Source organism: Amphiura filiformis, chromosome 9 (assembly GCF_039555335.1).
Source record: "Amphiura filiformis chromosome 9, Afil_fr2py, whole genome shotgun sequence".
Taxonomy (NCBI): domain Eukaryota; kingdom Metazoa; phylum Echinodermata; class Ophiuroidea; order Amphilepidida; family Amphiuridae; genus Amphiura; species Amphiura filiformis.
The window spans coordinates 31,111,226-31,129,986 of record NC_092636.1 but is presented as its reverse complement, the minus strand read 5'-3'; the positions used below and the strand labels follow the sequence as shown (position 1 = coordinate 31,129,986).

The 18,761-nt window shown below is 35.8% G+C and overlaps 1 protein-coding gene across 1 annotated transcript in view; it reads left to right on the top strand.

The window, feature by feature from the left end:
• LOC140160042 (uncharacterized) overlaps nucleotides 1-18,761 on the top strand; it is a 63,578-nt gene that overhangs the window by 32,061 nt on the left and 12,756 nt on the right. Inside the window, exons 14-15 of the mRNA XM_072183311.1 lie at nucleotides 12,441-12,698; nucleotides 16,166-16,431. Of these exons, the coding sequence (XP_072039412.1) occupies nucleotides 12,441-12,698; nucleotides 16,166-16,431 (524 nt within the window). The remainder of the gene's footprint in view (nucleotides 1-12,440; nucleotides 12,699-16,165; nucleotides 16,432-18,761) is intronic.

Below are 18,761 nucleotides of genomic sequence, written 5' to 3'. Positions count from 1 at the left end.
TTAAGGTGGTACTACACCCCTTGATAAATTTGTGACTATTTTTGCATTTTTCTCAAAAAATAATAACACACTGGTAACAAAAGTTATGTATATTATAGGAGCAAGGAATCCAGTTACTACACTGGAATTTCAGTGATTCAAGACAAGACAAGAAATTTATAATTTATGACAAGAAAAGAGGTACAGCTAAAATACACCTCATTCTTAAGATATATAATGAACCACTTGTCTTGAATCACTGAAATTTTAGTGAAGTAATTGGATTCGTTGCCCCTATAATATAACCTATGTAACTTTTGTTACCAGTGTGTAGTTATTGTTTGAGAAAATGCAAAATTAGTCACAAAATTTATCAGGGGTGTAGTACCAATTAAGTACATATATCATTAGATTTATAAAGTTTATGTCGAAAACTGTTAAATGTCAAAAGAAAAGCCAATTTTTAATAATATTCCATAAAATTTGCCATATAAATTATTTGATGTTCTTACAGGTGCCACAAAAATACTGTACAAAGGTGGGTGACCGAGCCCTTAATGCTTCCAAAAAAAGCACCGCAAAATTATTTCGACAATTTTGCACATTCATACGGGAAGTATTTCTACAGAACATATCATAGTGACAGTTTTTCGTAAAATTCCAGCACGTGTTTTTTACAGTGTTATAATAAAATTATTTCAATTGATGTATTCACCTTGACAACCACAGTTTGTATTTGGAGAGAAATGGGTATTTTGCTTCACAGACCACTTTGAAGTCTTCTATAAAATTAGAAATATCATGTTTTATGTAGCAGTCAAGTTAGCTCAATCGACAAGGCGCTAGGCGTTCGACTATGTTGCGAGAGGTTGCGGGTTCGAACCCTGGCAGTGGTTAGTAGGCTCTCGTGTAAAAATTGAGTTAGCTTGGAATTCCCTTGGACAAGGAACTTACTGCTCTCGTTATAACCCGTACTAAACTCGGGAAGCTGATCCCGGCTGCGAAGGTCAATTGTGGAATGTCTATGGTGTGCGCTTCTCAGCTGCAAGTCTCTGCATGTATTGTTGTTTAAGGGTTTGTGGAATCATATTGGGCCGTAGTGGTCAACGAAATCCTGTAAAGTGTGCTGAGGCTTGTGGCTCAACGTAGGCATTGTGCCTGTGTGTAGCGCACTATAATACTGCGCTTTAAAAAAAAAAATTATGTAAAGGTATAGTGAAATACCGTAAGCGGTGGATCTCAGCTGCTGGTAACTTAACACTAACTAGTGCGGTTCTTGCACCATAGCTGGGCCATTGGCCTTTGGCAGTATCGCAGTAGAGGGCGATTATTTGGGGGGGGTGAATTGGGCGCTAATTAGGGGTTGACCTGGACCGTAAAAACAAACAAACAAACAATAAACACAAAAGGATTAACAAATTCCATGTCGAATTTTAGCGGTATTTTGTTGTCGCTGTTTTATGTTACTCTCTCCTAGCCTGTGACCTTGCAAAGAATAGGCCTATAAAATTGAATGTTAGAATTATAAAACGAAGTGCAGTAAATTTGTTTAGTTGTTTGTTTCTGGTCGCCTTTTAATAGCACGTTACCAGGAGGTGGGATTCACCGTATATTACCGTATATTACCGTTAAAAACACTAAAAATCTTTTTCTAGCCTGTAGTTTTGTTGTCCGTCTGTCAATGTGGCCATGCAACCAACAGAAATGTATGCCAATAATCATGAATATGCAATAACAAAGTGTGTTGTTCATTTGATGTGATCGTAAATGTACATTATTATCATAATAAATGATGCAAAATATTCTGTCTATTTAATAATACATGTTAAAAACCTTGTTACTTTTAAGTAACAAGGTATCGTATTAAAATAACAGAAATATTTAAAGTCAAATATTGCAACAAATCAGACAAATATACCGTATTTTAAGAACTTTTTTCTTCAGGCCTATGTTAAATGAACTTAACAATGAACACAGGTACGCTCTCAGAAAAAAAGTTCTAAAATCATTTCTCCATATGGAACCCTCAAAAAGGTTCTATAAAGGCATGGTTCTACAAACTTTTTAAAGAACCGCAAGGGTTCTTTCAGTTTAAAAGGTTCTTTAAGGCCTTTTAAACCGTTTATTTCTGAGAGTGAATTCGTATGAAGTATTTTGTGCAAATTCCAATTTTATAGTGAAATGACTAACTTTTACAGTATATTTTAGAAAATACTATAAATGTTAGTAGCATGGACACTGATATTGGACTCTGTCATTCTTGACATTTGCTTACACTGTCAATAATTCGTGGAATAAGAGTAAGTTCAGAAAACCGTACGAGTTTACTTTTTCATTGCATTTAATATTTGTAATACTTTCAGGTATTTTTTGCATAATTTGCGACGCGATATTTCACATCATATACCACGTTTCATGTTAACAATATAATTTTGTTTAAATAAATGTTAAGTGTTGAATTTTCCAGGATATTTAACTATGTATGGTAAGAAAAATATCGCAAAACCCAGACGTTAATATTTTGAACAGGTGGTATATTTGTATATTGGGGGTGGGATGGGGGGGGTAGAGTGTGTTCTCATGTGTAGGTCTCGGGCAGATGCAACGATATTTTGATATGGAAAGTTTTCTGTTTGTATATAGTGGTGACGACACTTTGAATACAGATTGTAAATTATATGTATAATACATTGGGCTATTCCAGAAAATAGATGCACACCCCCTATAGAGGAGTTCGGATATCCGGACTTTTTGTCCAGTCGTGACTGTTGGAAATCCAGACTTTTAAAGTGCCCAAAGGCAAAAAAATCCGGCAGAAAAATAGTTCAAAATCAGAAAACCTCAATTTGAGAGCTCATTTTTAACATTTCCGTGATTTTTCCTTCATTTGATTGGATTTCCAAGCTTTTTCCAGTAACATTGCCAACTGGAATTCCAGTAGTTTTCAGAAAGCAGACTTGGAAATCCGGACATTTCTTTGATTGAACATGTACTCCTCTATAGGGGCCCGGGGTGTGCACCTATTTTCTGGAATAGCCCATTTTGCTGCCACTGTTCATTACTTTTGCGTAAAATAGTCATAATTATTATGTTTTGAATCTACTGAAATAATGCTACTTTTAAGATAGCAGCTTTCCTATTTTTCAATGAAAGGATATAGATCTTTAGGCTCTATTAATTGAATAAATCGGGGACTAATTCGGAGTTTACCTACACCATTTGATAGAACTATGTTCCTGAAATGTTTAGAGAGAATATTTTTATTAAGATGTATATATCTGGATTTCTGGAGGTGTTAAAAATGTAAAATGTAAATTGTCATTCAAATACGTATAGTTCAGTGGAATAAAGTTGCATCGTCCCGAATGAGGTATAAAAAGTACGCAGAATAAAATTATCCATGTATCGACTACATTCTTTTGCATTTCAATCTCATAACTTAAAATCCATTCCAAACTACTGCTCTTTATTTAGAAACTGAACTAGTTCTACAATGAATTAAAAGGGTTAAGGCCAGAACCATTAATGACATGGAAAATATTCTGGAAAGGCTGGAAAGAACCATTTTGGAGTTTCTGCAATTTCCTATAAAGATGAACTTGGGACTATATAGCTGTCCTGTATCTCAGTGTATGTAGAACTCCTTTTTTTAAGTGTGTAATTTACCAGGAGTAATTTTTACAAAACGACATCTATCATGTCACCGTCTACAGATTAAACCACGTTAAACTCTAGACCTTTCTGTAAATTATTATAGTTGTACCAAATTGTTGATTCACCTGTAACTCCAATTAGTCGTGTGTTAATACGACCACTTGCATTTACATGTAATAAAGTGGTTATATTGATCAATACGGCTTTCAACAGTTTTATTAAAGCCATATTATAACATTTTCAAACAAAATAGATTAGCATTTCTTTGCCATAAAATGTTAGCTTTTACTGTCAGATATATCCCCTTTTATTTTTGAGCCGAACAACTACGGCAAAGCAAAGAAAATTGGAATATACTACCAGCGCACATGTCGCCAATACGCACCATTCCTTCGGTCATGTTATAGTACGACCTTTTGTTGTGTATGTCACCGTCCCGCATGCCGTGTACGTACCTACTGTGTGTTATGAACATCGTGTATGCGTTCGACTAATAATTCCATCGTAATAATAAAGCGCGGATTCCGGCGTTTTATTCAAAATCTCGGATTTTGACAAAACTACAGCACCTAGAGTCTTGAATTTTGCAGAGTATATTGGTTTAATAAAGTACAATTTAATCGTGTAAAAAAAGAATTTGAAAAATTCAGTGAGGGCGTCCTCCTCAGCAAATGTTATAATATGGCTTTAATATGAGACTTTCAGGCAAACATACACATGCAGTCAACTATTTTTCTTATTTTTGTTCAAGCGTATAGTAAGACATATAATATTTTTAGACTAAATTCTTTACATTTACATATCAGGTTGCAGTCCTGATATCTTATAATTATGCTTAAATTAAGGTGTGGCCCTATAAAAGTTAGTTGTGAGTTTCCCGTCACATATTTTCAAAATAAACGTGGTATCGTTTTCATTGTTCATTATTTTCCCCAGTTTAATAAACTGGTATTCAAAATTCGGATAGTCTCCTGGCACAAGTTTGTGTGTTGAAGAATTGAAGGATTTCTAGGCACGCTCCCTCCATTGAGCGGGTGTACGCGAATTCAGATTGCATTCGGACTAAAAAACGCTTTCCTACTTTTAAGTAGTGCGCAAATTTTTAAATTTCAATTTGGAAAAAAATCGCAATTCAAACGCAGGCGGGCGACGGGAAACTCAGAATCAACTTTGTGGGGTCTATATTATCAATATGTGCCTCAAATTACTATCCAATGAAATATAAAAGAAACTCGTTTTTGTATAACATTGTTATCATAATTTGTATAATATTGCGTATTTTAAATAAAACTTTTTCAAATTTAGCTATCGCTCTTTTTCATGTAGATTTTGACATAATTATTTGTGTACTATATGACTCTATGTTGATGTTTATTATAGAAATTTTAGAATTCACTTTCAGGAAACATGGAAGATGTTAACTCCAATTGTGAGTGCTTAAGGTGGTACTACAACCCCTAGACTAAAAACTACCAGTTGTTATTGCTCGCTTTATTCTTTAGTTTTATTGCTGATATCAACAGAGAAATCATCGACCTTCTTGTAAGGTTGAGCAGTATAAGGTTAATTACTTCGGTTATATTTATAAATGCGCTTTTATAAATATGCACGTGACTCATGGGCACGACATACCAAGACCAGCGTGACCAAATACCCATGCATTGACCACTATACAGAAAACGATAGGGACTCTGTAGATAAATGTCTTCAAATTTAAGTATTAATTGAATTGCAAAATGATTACAAAAATTCCAATTCCGAATTTGTAATATGTTATCAAAAACAACATTTTGAAAGTATTTGACGACGGCAAAAAAAATTCAACGACGGAAACGTTTACAATAATCACAAAGTTGAACAAAATAGAAAATTTTGCCGCACAGTAGTCTCATGTTGTTCCGCCTTTGCATCCAAATGCATAGAAAGACCAACCGCTATGTATAAGGTCACTTCGAGACTTTACTGTTTACTAGCTGTAGAGGTGGTCACGTGCGTATTAAAAAAAGCGCATTTATAAATATAACCGAAGTACACTGTATAATAGTCTTGAATCACTGAAATTCCAGTGAAGTAATTGGATTCCTTGCCCCTATAATATACATAACTTTTGTTACCAGTGTGTAGTTAATTTTTTAGAAAAATACAAAATTAGTCACAAAATTGATCTGGGAGTGTAGTACCACCTTAAGTACATATCATTAATATGTTATTTAAAACAACATTTTGAAAGTATTTGACGACGGAAAAAAATTTAACGACGGAAACGTTTACAATAATTACAAAGTTGAACAAAATAGAAAATTTTGCTGCACAGTAGACTCATGTTGTTCCGTCTTTGCATCCAAATGCATAGAAAGACCAACAGCTATATGTAGAAGGTCACTTCGAGACTTTACTGTTTACTAGCTGTAGAGGTGGTCACGTGCGTATTTAAAAAAGCGCATTTATAAATATAACCGAAGTACATTGTATAATAGTCTTGAATCACTGAAATTTCAGTGAAGTAATTGGAATCCTTGCCCCTGTAATATACAAAACTTTTGTTACCAGTGTGTAGATATTTTTTGAGAAAAATACAAAATTAGTCACAAAATTGATCAGGGTGTGTAGTACCACCTTAAGTACATATCATTAGATTTATTAAGTTTACTTCGAAAACTGTTTAATGTCAAAAAAAAGCAAATTTTTAATAATTTGCCATAAAATTTGCCATATAAATTATTTGATGTTCTTACAGGTCCCACAAAAATACTTTACAAAGGTGGGTGACCGAGCCAACGATTCCAAAAAAGCACCGCAAAATTATTACGACAATTTTCCACATTCATGCGGGAAGTATTTCCACATAACATTATCATAGTGACAGTTTCCGTAAAATTACAGCACGTGTTTTTTTTTACAGTGGTCACTTCGAGACCTACTGTCTACCAGGGTTTTCTTTAAGCATTTTGCTGAAGGGGTATTTTCAAATTTTATTGACCCTTTCAATTGTGAACATTGCCCAAGGGGTATTTTTGCAAAAATTTTGCAAAATTAAAGTCCAATTGAAGACATATTTAGTGCATCATTTAAATAGAAAAAAGGACCCGAACCCAATTTGCAAGATTTCAAACTGACACTATACAATTTTAGAGACTCGCAATCACTAAAACATACATGGATCGATGCTGACAAAATGTGATGGGCCCTACATATCGGGAGTAGGTCCTAAATGCCAAAAGCCGAGAATAAATGTGCACAATATCGGGTGTTTCTCTATTCAAATCTTGCAATATCTGAACGCGTACGTTTTCAAAATTTTGTACGCATTGGACTTTGGGACCATGGATTTAAAGGAGTCAGAAAAGTGCCTGAACGCGTAAATACGCGTGTTTTGTGCGTTCAAGTAAACCCTGCAGTGTCTACTAGCTGTTATGGCAGCGCGGAGGTGGTCACGTGCCTATTTATAAAAGCGCATTATAAGTGAATTAGGCGACGCGGACGCATTGTTGTTAAACGGTGATCAACGGTGAAACATGATTGAATCTCTAAACCTTACATACTGTAATGATTGGACAATATATATTTGTGACTTGAGGCATGTGTTAGTTATATAAAAAAAACCCAACAACAACAACAACAAACAAACAAACAAACAAAAAACAAAACAAACTAGAGGCAAATGGTGGTCATAGACCACAAACCTAGCTGGGGCATGTTGGTGTTGTGGAGGTATCTGACCCCTGCAAAATGTTCCAAAAATGTTCCCCTGTCATGAGGTTTGTTGTCACCGAGTTTTGAGTCCTGTACTCCTCACAGATGTCCAGAAAATGCAATTCTAAGATTTGACCCAGATGACCTTTGACCAGACCCCTGCAAGATGTTCCATAATTCACCCCTGGTCATGAGTTGTCACTGAGTTTGAGCCCTGTACCTCTTACAGATGTCCAGATAACGCAATTCTAAGATTTGGCCCCAGAACTTAGTGATGTCTTTTGAGCTGACCCGTGCAAAATGTTCCAATATGTTCCCCAGGTCAATTGCAAATCCACAGTAGGGTTGCAAATATACCATATGTCACTCGGAGTGCGACAATTTGTACAGATAAATTTATCACAGGTATTTTTTTAATTAATTTGACCATTCGTCTGCATATTACCAAATATAACCCATTTTGGGCTACCGTTTTTCCGCGAAGGTCATTTATGTCGACAAATTGTTCACAAATCCACAGTAGGGTTGCAAATATACCATATGTCACTCGTAGTGCGACAATTTGTACAGATAAATTTATCACAGGTATTTTTCTATTAATTTGGCCATTCGTCTGCATATTACCAAAAATAACGCATTTTGGGCCACCGTTTCTCCGCGAACATCATTATGTCGACAAATTGTTCGCAAATCCACCACAGGGTTGCAAATATACCATACGTCACTCAGAGTGCGACAATGTGTACAGATAAATTTATCACAGGTATTTTTCTATTAATTTGACCATTCGTCTGCATATTACCAAATATAACCCATTTTGGGCTACCGTTTTTCCGCGAAGGTCATTTATGTCGACAAATTGTTTGCCAATCCACAGTAGGGTTGCAAATATACCATATGTCACTCGTAGTGTGACAATTTGTACAGATAAATTTATCACAGCTATTTTTCTATTAATTTGGCCATTCGTCTGCATATTACCAAAAATAACGCATTTTGGGCCACCTTTTCTCCGCGAACATCATTATGTCGACAAATTGTTCGCAAATCCACCACAGGGTTGCAAATATACTATACGTCACTCGGAGTGCGACAATGTGTACAGATAAATTTATCACAGGTATTTTTTCTATTAATTTGACCATTCGTCTGCATATTATGAAATATAACCCATTTTGGGCTACCGTTTCTCCGGGAAGGTCATTTATGTCGACAAATTGTTCGCAAATCCACCGGTTACTTTTAAGGATATTAATACATGGCATAAAATGTGACAATTTATCAAAATAATTTTATACTGAACGCTTTTATGGATATTTGCCAATACAATATACCGTACATCTGACATGTACATGGTATATTAGGTATGCTAGGTGAATTCAAATTTGCCATCAAACTGCATCATTTTATATATCAAATTAAAGCTCTTGAGCAGGGGTAGCGTTTTAAGGGGTCTTGGGGTCCAGGACTCCTTGATTTGGCAGGTCCCCGTGATTTGGACCCCTTAATTTTGTACGTCTGTGTAGAATTAGATGCCTGGACCCCTTTATTTGCCAATTTGGACCCCTGGACTCAGCAGGTCACCGCTAACCCTGCTCTTGAGTAAACAAAGCCAAAACTGAAAACCTTTTTTCATAGCACTTTCCGTAGCAAAGTTACATCTTGTCAAAGATTGACTTTCATCAAAAAGATTCAGCTAGCAAAATTCCCCAAAACGGCATTTCGGGGTGTTTCTAGATCTTAGTCTCATTATGATAGCAGCTTTTTTTAATGGAACTGCTATCAAAATCCCTCTAAAATTCCTTGTGCGATTGTCTTATCACCATAAAAAATCATATATTTGGGTCAAGTGAAGTATAGAAAACATATTTATGTAGGTTTCCTTCTTCGGCCAGTTGTTTTAAATTTCTATGTAAATATGCACATAGATGAACTCCTGGATGGGGCAGCTTTAATTAGCATGAGGCCACATTGATATGTAAATAGCGTATTGTTATTTAAATTTGTGCCCAGACGTATTGAGGGCGACAGTCATGTTACCCAGACGGAGAATGGCTGCATATGCCAGGCATGTCAATTTGCTGAGTGAAGGCTGATAATCACCTTTCTGTATAGGTAATAAGCTAGTATATTTCGTGTACCAGTTGGTTATAACAAAAATTAGTATCATATTAAATATATTAAATGTATAAACTTTGAAATTTACATGAATTTGAAAAGCAGAGCTTCGAAATCTAGCTAAGTCAGGTGATGTGAAATTCTGCTGCGTGACCCCCTCTGCGTGGTAGAATTATATTCATAAAACATTGAATTTAACAGATATCATGGGCAGCCAACCACGATTTATCAGCATTTAAAATATATGGTAATTAACAAAGATAAATAATAAAGAGTACAAATGGCAACTAGTAAACAAGCCTGAAATCTTAAAATGTTGCCACGTGATTTCCCGAACACATGATATTTCAACATGTGACCACTATTCAGATTTACCGTAAATATTTGGAGTATGCTTGCACATCATGCACATACACTGTGCATTTCTTTACCTCCGTATAAAATCAATAATTCATGCTGGGAGCCAAGTAACATTGTCTACTCAGTGCAGATTGGTATTTTATTTTACTTGAGAGCATAATAGAAATACATAAGACGAATAAGGCGCCATGATGGAAGGTCAGGTCGGGTATCAAAGGTTATTATAACTTAAATACTACTTGTATTTCCCACATTGCCTCTGTCACATATTTCCTTCATATTATTGCCAGCAAGTCCTAATTTTGACTTTGCAAATTGCAAAATGTCATTTCATATCAAATTAGTAGACTTTCTTTGAAAAAACATATCACTGGTGCCTGATGGGAATACCCGTCCGCCATTTCATTAAACTGGATCGTTTTCGCCTGGTTTGTGCCCAGATGTATTGGGGCGCGCTATACTCTCATTGAACAGGCAAAGTTCGCAAAACTAACAACGTTGTTATTTGCGAAACTCAATTAACATGATCCAAGGGGTCGAACATGAATTATTCATAACGAGCTATAATGGATCGATAACTGGCCTCACTTTCTAGCTAGTAAACCAGCTGAATTTTTCATAGATTTTGCGTTGCTAATAGAACAACCGTGAATTTAGTGTCACCCCCTTGATTTGCATTTTGTCGGCGAATTTGGCTGACTAGCAAATGTGTTAACTAAGGTTTGCCTGGGATGAGTACATCATCAGGTTGTAGTAAGCTACAAATTTCAAATGTTTGAGGACTTGTTCTCATTGCTTACCTGTGTTTTCACATCATATTTTGTGGTCAAAATGATTACAAATGTGTAATTTGCCCGGGGTAATTTGCAATCATTTCCGACGGCTAAGTAAGATGGCCTTGAACAGGGATCTCTGATTTGAATGCACACTAACCAGGGCCGTGACACTCGTATTCAATCCCTGTATATCAGTAAGCTTAAAGACGAAATACCTAGGGGAAACTGGGGAAAAGTGGAAAAAAAATTTTTGTCCAGCCCAAACAGGATTACGAAGCAAGGCAAGGCAAAACTTATCAAGGTTTACAAGATACATATTTGGTGCATACGCACCGATATGAACCTCGCGCCAATCAGGCCGTCTTCACGTACTAGAGGTAAAGTTTGACATATCAGATATCGCACGACTCTGTGGTATATTTGGTTAACAAGATAGAAGGTTAAATGCACAAAGTGCTATATCTCATTAACCAATGATCCTACAGAGATGTGAGCACTGACTTTTTTTGTTCTTTATGACCAGAGGAAAAGTTTGACATATCGCACGACTCTGTGGGATATTTGGTTAAAAAGATAGATTGTTAAGTACACAAAGTACAAAAAAGTGACTATATCTCATTTACCAATGATCCTACAGAGATGTGACCACTAACTTTTTTGTTCTTTATGACCAGAGGAAAAGTTTGACATATCGCACGACTCTGTGGGATATTTGGTTAAAAAGATAGAGGGTTTGGTGCATAAAGTACAAAAAGTCACTATATCTCATTAACCAATGATCCTACAGAGATGTGACCACTGACTTTTTCGTTCTTTATGACCAGAGGAAAAGTTTGACATATCGCACGACTCTGTGGGATATTTGGTTAAAAAGATAGAGGGTAAGTACACAAAGTACAAAAAGTGACTATATCTCATTAACCAATGATCCTACAGAGATGTGACCACTGACTTTTTTGTTCCTTATGACCAGAGGAAAAGTTTGACATATCGCACAACTCTGTGGGATATTTGGTTAAAAAGATAGAGGGTTAAGTACACAAAGTACAAAAATGTGACTATATCTCATTAACCAATGATCCTACAGCGATGTGACCACTGACTTTTTCGTTCTTTATGACCAGAGGAAAAGTTTGACATATCGCACGACTCTGTGGGATATTTGGTTAAAAAGATAGAGGGTTTGGTGCATAAAGTACAAAAAAGTGACTATATCTCATTAACCAATGATCCTACAGAGATGTGACCACTGACTTTTTTGTTCCTTATGACCAGAGGAAAAGTTTGACATATCGCACAACTCTGTGGGATATTTGGTTAAAAAGATAGAGGGTTTGGTGCATAAAGTACAAAAACATGTGCAATTTCACTTTGTTGCCAGCGGAAGAAAACGGGAAGATTACAGTGGTTTGTTGCCAGCGGAAGAACCCGAACGATTACAATACCTAGCTGGGGGGTGTAAACCCCCCAGCTAGGTAAAAAACAAAACAAAAAACAACAAGACACATTTCGTATCTTATTCTTCAGGAAAGAAACTTGTTTTTTATCATTATCTAAAACATGTCACAATCATTTTCACAATGGTCACAGTTATTCGAAGACGTTTGGTGCTGAAGGTTTTTCAAAATGAATATTGTTATCTGCACTAAAAAGGACAAAGTCGTTAAAGGTCGATTCAATATGTAATTTAAAACGAAATTCAACGTGGGGTAGTCCGTGGTGGATGTCCAGTACATGCATAGCAGATTTAAGAGAGTAACACTTGAAATTCGTTCACCCGATTCAGGTCAATATATTCCATTCAGCAAAATAAAAGAAATACCTTGAAAGTTTATCAAAACACCGATCAACATAATACAGAAATACAGAATATTACGTTTAGCCGTAATCGAAGGCCTGGAGAGTGTTGACATTATTTCAACAAGAAAAATGGCTGAATATGAAGCCATTCCACCATCATCAGCAGCAGAACCACGATCAAACTATGAGTGTGAAGGACCTAGGAGTCAACCACAGCTAAGATCATGGAGAGGGATGCTAAGAGCTCATTATAGCTATCTTATTATTATTTTGACACCACTTTTGCTGTCACCGATTGCCATTGCACAGCCTAATTCTGTAAGTTTTGCAAAAAAAAGGCGTTAAAATTGACACTAGCAACAGTAGCACTGCACAGAGGAGCACAGGTTATCTGCAAGCGTAAATTCTTTCGATATTAGGGGTGGGGCAATAATTATGTGTACCCCGGGGTGAATTCTCAAAATGGTCTGCCAAAATCGCTTGCCCCCCTTTGGCCGTGCCAAAAATCTTTGCCCCCCTTTCGATGTGCCAAAAACCTTTGCCCCCCTTTTGACGTGCCAACAAATCTTTGCCCCCCCCCCTTACACATGCAAGATTTTGGGGAACCCGAATTTAAAACCTTAAATTGTCTTAACATATAATGTGAGCGCAGCGAGCAGGAAATTTTGAACGTGTTCGTAACGTTTTCCTACGCCTTTTAGGGCGTAATATAGAAACGGTGCCCAAAATATCTGTGCCAAAAATCGCTTGCCCCCCCCTTTCGACCTGCCAAAATCGCTTGACCCCCCTTTCGACCTGCCAAAAATACTTCCCCCCTTTGCCCCCCTATAATTCACCACCCGGGGTACACATAATTATTGCACCACCCCTTAAGAGCACATAATAGCATTTTATTTATTCATAGCACGAATGTGCTGAGTGCATGTAGCAAGCGATGAGGAGAGTACAGAATAACATAATGTAGTGCGAATCCGGGGATTACGGGAATGTGCCACACAAACTTTCGGATGCTGACTTTCTCTATACCTACATTTTTCTGATTTTGCCACCCATCAGTATACCCATTTTCCACACACAAAAAACACCCAACAAGCACCCAAATTTGCCCTAATTGGGTGCTTTTAGAGGCACTTTTGCCCAAATGCGCCCAATTGGGCGCATTGGTCTCCACTGAAAACCCACCCAGCGATATACCAAAATTGCTGACTCAAAAGGTACCCCAAAACCGTGGCCCATCCCCGTATACCTTCAACCAGGGAGAACCCCCTCCGGGGTTCGAATGTGCTGATTTAGGAGTAGCTGAATAGCAATAGCATAGAGGAGCACAATTATTGCATATGATCACCGGCAGCAAACATTCTTAAGGTAAGGTCATCTGAATATAGATTGTTGGATTGATGCGAAACTCGGTGGATGTGATTTCCATTGATCCTTTTGTTTGTACAAGTATAAATTAAATGTAGCCCTATTTAGCACACATTTTTCAATTTAACTTTCAGCATAAAAATTCTTGAGAATTTCCTATAGTATGTCATTGGTGGTAATAACATTTCGCACCCGGTTGGTTGTGCATGTGCTACACACAAAAATATTACTAGCATACCAACCCAGTACTTGTCAATGTAAAATTATAAAACATGAAATTCATCCATGGCGTTGTCTTTTTAAAGACATTTCTTGTTTTTGGATTAGTGTCGTTTTAAAATATGTCATAAAATGTGTTATAAAAGCAGAACGGTTAGGCCTAAATAATTGTTTGATTGGCGTAACATAAAAAATATTAGGATAGGTCGGTCTGCAACTTTTTTTAAGAATATTTTTACACATTTTAAATTGTAAATTGATTGCGTATGATAAGGGCCTTGGAACTTTTTGTTCTTTTTTTTTTAATTTAATTTAAAAAAAAAACAGGGCCCATTTTAAGGGGCGGTCGGGTTACGCCAATCAAACAAATTTTTTTAGGCATTACGTGCTAATTGCTTAGTTTTTTTTCACACAAGGTTTTTCACATCATGCACATAACGTTTAAAACAACAACAAATAATAATAATAAATTCATAATTATATACGTCATTGTATGAGTGTACAAGGAGATTAACAAACTGTGCCTTGGTAGATGAGCTTTGACATCCTGGTGATTATTGAATAAAATAATAACCAAACAAAACAAAAGTAGAACACCAGAACGAAATTCAAATTGGACGATATTTTTGCTAAACGAATTAATCTGCAAGATTTTTTTGGTACATAAACATTATGTAGCCAGAGGTTTCCAGTGGTATAAAAAAACTCAACTTTCGGCAATTCTGGATGATGATAACCTTAGGAAATATAATCCACATCTAGGCCTACAAATAAACCTATAGGCCTATATATAATTATTCTGAAATTGTCTTTGGAGAGTAAAGAGCAGAAAACAAGGAGGTCAAAATGTAAGCTTACATTACAATACACATTGGATAAACTCGGAGTCTAGGTAAGCTTAAATTTTCATTTTACTGCATAGCAAAAGCCTGATATAAATAATAATAATAATAATATTATTGAATGGCTTATTTTCGTGTGATACAAGAATATATTGCACTCGATAGAAAAATATATTCTTGTATCACACTCAAAGCCATTCAATATTATAAATATTTTGGCTCACCACCTCGCGATATTTAAATGATTCCGTCAGCATATTTAAAGACATTAAAATAAATATTTAACAATGCTGTACAATAATGACTTCCATCTTGGCATGTTTACATACTCGAACTGCCAACATGCAAGAGTGGCGCAAAAATGAGAGCAGCAGATTTATACTAAGACAAAAAACGGTATGCTGCGTAACTGGGGTAACAAGACTTGTTCAGTAAATTAATAACCCTTTGTGTGCGGATATTCTTGCTTTTGTGTTGATAGAATAGGAATTATTTCGCTTTACACAGTAATAAAATTGTCCAAATATTGAAAGCTATCTCAAGAATCATCATTGAACTCAACATTTGGCACGTTTGCATTATTCACCTTGCACTTAGTTATGGATTGTTTTGAAATTGTCAAAAGTTTTTGAATATTAATTATTTTCGACATGTCAATATCTCTCGATATCGGAATGCCTATGGTTAATGGAACACAGTTCGAGAGGCTGTTGTTCAATAAAATGCAAACACAAGTTAACTTTACTTAGTCACAATGTTTTAAATCCAGTTTATGAAGGAGCACAAGCTGTGACGTGTTATTGGCAAAAAAGGGGTTTCATCATGGCAAAGATGGAAGATGAGCTTAAGACAGAGATAAGCTGCTGGGAAGCATTTAGGTGTAACTTTCGATATGTTATAATTGTCTTGACACCCTTAGTTCTGTTACCAATACCGCTCATTTTTCCGAACAGTGTAAGTAAAACTGATTTTTTCCTGTCGTATAAATGTGGCTGATACATGTATGCATTTTTTAGCCACCTGTGGATAATGTTATAACATCTTTTCAAATAGTAGAGTCGACCTTTAAGTCCTAGTGCTTAATCTTGCGGCAATACGGAATGAGCTTATTGAAATAAGTGAAGGAAGGGGGAAGAAGGAGCAAACTAGTGAATAAGAAAACAGTCCGTGAAAGTACAAGTACAACAAACATGGCAAAGGGATGATGAAGAGATAGTGGGAGAGATAGAGAGAGTGTGTGAGAGAGAGAGAGAGAGAGAGAGAGGGAGAGGAGAGAAAGGGAAAACTGAGCTTACATCCACTGAATGTTGACAATCATGACAATAGCATTGTTTTTCATTTTACCACTTCATTTTCTAGATTGGATATACGGCATATTGTATTATGTTTATGGGCGTATACTGGTGCACAGAATGTATTCCACTCGCCGCTACCGCTCTCTTTCCTATGGTGCTATTCCCGATGTTTGGTATCCTTACTTCAAAGGTTGTATGTGCTCAGTATATGAAGGACATTAATGTGTTATTCTTCTCTGGATTGATGATAGCGATTGCTGTAGAACACTGGAATCTTCACAAGAGAATTGCCCTCAGAGTGTTGCTTCTGGTTGGCTCAAAACCAAGGTGGTAAGTTTTGCCATTTTTTATACATTATGCGAGTGTGTCGTTAAGTGCTGGTTCATTAATTCAAAATTAGATTGCTAAAGAATTAGAATGTATAATTATGCGTGTATACTTTGTAAGGATAACTACATCATGAGACTTAAAGTTGCGTTCTATCCTTATAGAGCCCACATTCCTTCAGACCTGGCAAATTCAACGTCATTTATATTAAAGCTATTGTTACGGAATAAACTTTAATAACATACAGTTTCGATTAGATTGCCAGATTTTTACACCGGGGTTATTTTATCTGTCATCGACCCTCCATTGTCCTTTGGCCTAAGGAAAGTATTACGCAGATGCATACAATTGCACCAAATACAACGATTATAAAATTATACGATTAATTTGACTGCTTCGTGCACATAACGGTTGTTTAACTTTTTGTGCTTCAAGCGATTGATATACTGCGCTATACTTACACAAAATCTGCTCGCTGTGATAAGATCAATTCAAATTTACAGGTATTTGTGTTCACGACCCAGCAAACACAAAACGTTTTCGACATCATTCGCAAAAGGTTATAAAAGGTTGTCAGAAAACGTTTAAATGTCGGGTTATATAAAGGGTATATTAAAAGTATAAAACGTTTTCATAACCTTACAAAACATTTTTGATAATCTACTGCTCAGCAAACAAAAATGTTTTACAGAAAACGTTTAAATGTCGGGTTATATAAAGGGTATAAAAACGTTTTAATAACATTCCAAAAACATTCTTGAAACTTGATACAAAACATTCTAAACAGAATGTTATTTTGCGGTTGAAAAAATATTTTGCGAAAAACGTTTGCCCAAAATATTTTCAATAACGTTTTAAAAATGTTTTCATGACCTTTATATAACCCGACATTTAAATGTTATTAAAACGTTAAAAAAAAACATTTTAAGAACATTTCTGTGTTTACTGGGTTCAAATATTTTAACATAATGATATTTAAGTATTGACGCAATATTTGGCAAAAATGTTTGCAAAAATAGTTTACAATAACATTTTTTGAAAACATTAAAAAATATTGTTGTGGTGTGTTTTCATACAAAACGTTTTAAAACGCTATCATGACCTTTATATAACCCGACATTTTAATGTTATTAAAACGTTTTTACCTAAACCAAAAGCCACAATATAACTTATTTAAAACGTTTTTAAAACGTTTTTGTGTTTGCTGGGGAAGTGAACTATAATGCCATTTGAACCTATATCCAACATGTATAGTTTATCCCTTACATGCCTTGTGTCTTGAATAGCTATTGTAGCCCACAACGCTGGGGTTAAGAGGCTAGGAAATCACTCCTAATATCTCATACGCTCATTTGTATGCCTTTTTCTAATCATACCCCACGTGACAAATACTATTTTGCCCATTTAATATTGCAATGATACCGTACAGTGTATGAAAAATCATGTTTACTATTGGATTCTAGCCGTCACATGATTATAACAGGTTTTACTGATTGGTGAGCAATATTATTGTTTACCAAGTGTAAGGATGAGCATATAGGAAAAATACACTGGATATTTCAGAAAGCCTATTTACTGCCAAATGAAACATAGTTCCTATTCTTCAACATGATTAGTATTAAGACACCAGTAACCTCCATGCTTCATAGAATTGGAATACATATCTACCAGTAATGCTTGCTTATATTTTCTGTCAATAACTGGAGCCTAATAATGACAAATTTGGGCATTTAATTCTCTCATCTTCCTGATGTGTGAAGGTATAAGCATATGATAGTTACCCATGTTACACTGTGGCCATATGTATGAGTAAGCAACTTATCAAGGCCTTATCTGCATGGTATATATAATTGAATATGATCAGTCTATAATATCGAATTGATTAATTCGAATTAAACAATTCATCGAGTGGCCATGGGCAGCGCCATTAGACATGTTACAAGACTACCAAGTGACAGGTGATTGACCGTACCCACACAATTGAATAGGCACTTTTTTGATAATTTTCATCAAGGTTACTCAAAACTTACCTAAATAATTTATTATACATCAGGGGTCTCTGCCTTTTTAATATGTTATGAAAAACTTAATTTTAAAAATATCTACCGACGGAAATAAAATCCATTGACGGATAGTCTTGTTATGCTCTCACAAACTTCGAAAAAAATCTGAAAAATCCAACATTTTGGTCTAAAACATGCCCAAGGTTACTGCTGTCCCATTCAAAAGTACAGGAAGACCACCTACAGCGTTGAGGTCAACTTTCTAGACTTCCTGTCTACTGGCAGTAATGGCTACTACCCATTGCTAACATCAATGAATTGTTTAATTCG